The sequence below is a fragment of the Aplysia californica genome, unplaced genomic scaffold (genome assembly GCF_000002075.1).
Source record: "Aplysia californica isolate F4 #8 unplaced genomic scaffold, AplCal3.0 scaffold00206, whole genome shotgun sequence".
Lineage (NCBI taxonomy): Eukaryota > Metazoa > Mollusca > Gastropoda > Aplysiida > Aplysiidae > Aplysia > Aplysia californica.
In genome coordinates this window covers 324046-328354 of record NW_004797476.1, presented here as the reverse complement: position 1 = coordinate 328354, position 4309 = coordinate 324046, and the positions used below count along the sequence as shown (strand labels likewise).

General features: G+C 42.8%; 1 protein-coding gene across 1 annotated transcript in view; it reads left to right on the top strand.

Annotated features, from left to right (window-relative positions):
- LOC101847727 (multiple epidermal growth factor-like domains protein 10) overlaps positions 1–4309 on the top strand; it is a 34385-nt gene that overhangs the window by 4144 nt on the left and 25932 nt on the right. The window contains exon 3 of the mRNA XM_035969994.1: positions 2897–3070. Coding sequence (XP_035825887.1) covers positions 2897–3070 — 174 coding nt within the window. The remainder of the gene's footprint in view (positions 1–2896; positions 3071–4309) is intronic.

Below are 4309 nucleotides of genomic sequence, written 5' to 3'. Positions count from 1 at the left end.
CACACACACACACACACACACACACAAAACAAACTTTAAAAAACTCATGGAACTAAAAGCAACAATTTACGCAGAAAGTGATGCACGGTGTGAGACTACCACGACATTTGATGACGTCACGGACCTGGTGTCAGGGAAGCTATCCCGGGCAAAGATAGGTGCTGGACGAGGGGAAATGTTAGGTTTCCCCACCAGCGAATCCGACACAGACAGATGAGGTGGAAGGAAATCGAAACCTTTTCCATTTTTAGACGTCCGTACATTTTTTTTCCTCAGCTGTGGTATGGTGGTACTGTGTTGAGGCCATTTAAAGCCTTGTATAATTCAGCAGTTGACAGGTTTGTTCAGCGCGTGTTTGGGGTAGACGGTGGGGGTGGGGGATGGGTGAAGGATGGGTGGAGGGAATGGGGGTGGGGTGGAGTGGAAGTGTGGGGGTGGGGAGACAGAAATGCTTGAGTTTGGGTGTAGGAAGGGGTGAGGTGGGGTGAGATGGGGTGGACTTCTATCTATCTATCTATCTATCTATCTATCTATCTATCTATCTATCTATCTATCTATCTATCTATCTATCTATCTATCTATCCATGCAAGGTATGTTGGTATTTCACTGTAGAAACGAAGAAAAAGTATGTTCCGTGGCTTTTCTCAAATAAATACTAAGCTAGACGACTTTCCAAGCAAGTACTTATGACAGAGATTTCTCTCCCTTGTTCACCCTAACTGCTGTTGTAACAGTTTCCAAGAGAATATTTTATTATAGTTCTTTGGCATCTGACTTGAAATGGTACACCCCCTCCCTCCTCTTTCTTTCCACCATCTCTCAGAAGAAAGAAAAACAGCAGTTTGAAACCTCATCTTTTCATGCTTATATTCTATACCTTCTGTAGACTACGCTGAAACGTTTCAAACCACTTACGAAATCGATATGATTTAATTCTTTACTTTAAAAAAAAATCAAAGACGTTTAACAAAAACAGCCTCTACGATCACCGCAATAGAACTAACTATAGTTAGCTGGTGGTAGAAAAGACCACAAAAAGAAAATTTTAGAAGTTTACAATTAATTGTATAGGTTAAAGAGTCCTGTATTATTATTTAGAGGCTTGACCTCAGAATTTAGCATCTGTCGTTTATACCACTCAGCCTGAAATACCCCCCCCCCCAAACGGCCCAAAGCAATACAAGTTCAAGAACGTTCATTTCTGGGTTCGAGTCAGATTCATCCGCACCGTAGGCCAGCTTGCGACATACTGGAATAAAGTGAGCCCTTTGAATTCTGGGCAAAGCTCATTTCTGCGAGTACTAAAACAAATACTGTGGTCCTTGACAATATTCCATGCGTCCTATCCCAAAAGCGCAGATCAAGACTAAAAAAACATAAAGAAACGTTATTGCTTTGAGAAAATGCTTCAAGCCCTTTGAAAAATTGAACTCTGCAGAAGTGTTGCAATAAGCTTGAAAGGGAAACGGGCTAAATTGCCTCATGTGTAGGCTGTTGGCTACTACTACTGCTACTACTATGTCGTCTGGGAAATGATTTCGTCTGCTTGTCTGCTCAGACGACGACATGCGAGGCTTCCGGTGTTCGCACAGAGTGACATGCGCAGAAAGACGGAAGTACCGCTCGCTGTGACGGGCCGGTCGATGAAGTGCCACGATCCCGTCATGTCAAAGACTCTCTGTGTAACGCGTCACTTGTCATGTTTCCGACTCGTTTCATTTTGTTTTATTACGCTTTTTTTGTAACAGAGAAAATTCTTTTTTTTGGCGTCTTGGCTGTTTGTCAGATGTTTCTAGAGTTTGGTTTTTTTTACATCCTTTATTTCAAATTATTTCATGCATTTGCTTCTTTTTGTCCTGACTGCCTGCCCACTGAGTCTTTCTTTCTCTCTTTTGTAGTGTCTTCTGTTTTTCGAGTTTCACAATGACGCACAAATTGGAATAGTTTGTATGGAAGTTTATCGACCTATGGCAGTGTAGGGAAAAATCTCTCTAGAAATTATTATAGCATGACAGTTCGAAGATAGCGGGATACAGAGGAAGCAGGCTGCCTGTGGGCAGAACAATTTACTCATACATAGATTTTTGAATTTCGCATAAAATTTGTTAGGATCAGCCAGAGGAAAGTGTAAAAAGTATGCAATACGATGATGGCAGCAGTTTTTTCCATCGTGAGCTTAATGACTTTAATACGTTTAAAGTTTTTAGACGACGTTAGAGTCAAACACAGACACACCAGGGGTTTTGTTTTGCTTTTTGAAACGGAAGGTGAGAGGCAGAAATATTGTAGAGAGTGAAGTAATATACGTGACAGCAACGAACAGAACCCCCCCCCCCCCCCTTACCCCTGTAGAAGAGAAGACCTGTCAGTGACAGGTGGACAGCGAAGAACTCGGGTCTGCCTTATCTCCTTTTTCGGGGGCTATAACAACATTACACTTCCAGTAACGAAATCAGTAGTCAAAAGAGAAAAAAATACTTACGTTTTACTCAAAACAAGCATTAACCGTCTAAATATTGGGGTTCAGAAAGAAGATTTTTCGACAATTTTGCCAGCTGTGGCGAAAACTCTCAAAGTTTGAAAGTAGAGTAAAAACTGGATATCAGTCAGCTCACGACTTGATCAGGATGAAACAGAATCACGAGCTTGCAATTGTTTGTAATAAATCATTTCAGCATATTTCATACTTCATGGTGATGGGTTGAGACGCCACAGGAAAGTCTTACTTCTTTTCTTACCCTCTGTTGTTTTTGCCTGTCTCTCCCTGCAATAAATTACCTGTATTTTCTCTATGCCTGTTTAAGTTTGTTTATCCTTATACTAAATAACCTTTGTTATCATAATATGCTTCGTTTTACCCCAACTAAACCTAAACCCATCATACTTAATCTCCAGAAAATGTGGTTCTGGGAATGCCCACTGACATGAAGACATCTGATTGGTCAAAAGGAGCTCGTGCCGTCGACGGAGACCTTGGCACATGTGTGACGTCATCCAGTAACCGAACTGGATGGTGGAGAGTGGACATGCTGGCCTCAAGGCCTGTCTTCTTTATGGAGATTTTCTTCGGTAAGTTCGTCACGTCTGTTTGTTTGTTTGTCTATTTGCCTGTTTGTTCGTTCGGTTGTTTGTTTAAGTAATGAGAAACACACTGCTCAGCAATGGCCATTCACGAACATCCTCATCCCCCCCCCCACGGCCACTACCCGGATCCATCCACCCTCACACACGAACGCCACCCTTCCTGTCAGGGCCGATCATGCCCTAGAATACTGCATCTCAGCAAACATACGGAAATATTGTTTTAAAAAATACCCCCATCTCCCTCCCTTTCCGGGGCCCCCGAATCGAACTCATGTCTGTTGCTTGCGACGACCAAGATCCCAACTACTATACTACATAGGTAGGCTCCACGCTCTGGTCAATGACCGGGTACATCAACTCAAATGAAAAGAAAGTTGCCGGGGTCTCCCTTTTTCTCGCGCGAGCAAAGAGAAGTTCATCAACACCATAGCGGTCGTTTAGTGCAGAGAAATAGTAAGCGAGACAGACAGACAGAAAGAACGAATGAAAAGAAAAGAAAAGAAGAACGACGAATGTAAAGAAAAGAAGGGGAAAAAAAGAAGGACCTACCAGTGGCGTCCAAGTAGTCGCACCTCAGGACCTCAGAAGACTGTCCTGTAAGATCAATGGTATACACAGGAGGGAATCTTTGAAGGATCTCTGAATATAATACCACAAATCGATAACCCACTAAGTGGTCCAGATCGATTGACGTAAGTGATAATTAATCCCGACCACCCACAGAATTAGTCTGTCTGCTTTTCCGTTACACCCGGGGAGGTAAATACATTCATAATTGCGAGCAAAAAAAGAGACGCGATTTGCTACAGGCTGAATTGATACATAAGCCTACAAACGAAGTTTAGTACCAGCTTCTCTTGTGTAACGTCAAGCTAGGGCGCTTTGTCGTCGCAAACAGAGGGCTTGTGTCGATATCCAAGCCGGGAGTACGTTTTAAAAATGGAATATTCCACTCGGTCGTAGCTGCCCGCCTCCTAAATGATTCAGGTGGGGCGTAAAATATTACAGTAAATGCAAATACACATTGTACTTCGAGCTGAAATGCAAAGCGCTTTTATTGTCCCGTCTATCTCAGTGACTTTTTAAACATCTGGTTGTTTGTTGTTGTTGTTTTTTCTTAACTACCTACCCACTTCAGAATGAGTTAAGCATGTTGTCTAGTAACGATCTCACTCGTAATTGACTGCCCACCTCCCTCCACCAAGCGCACGCGCGCGCGCGCGC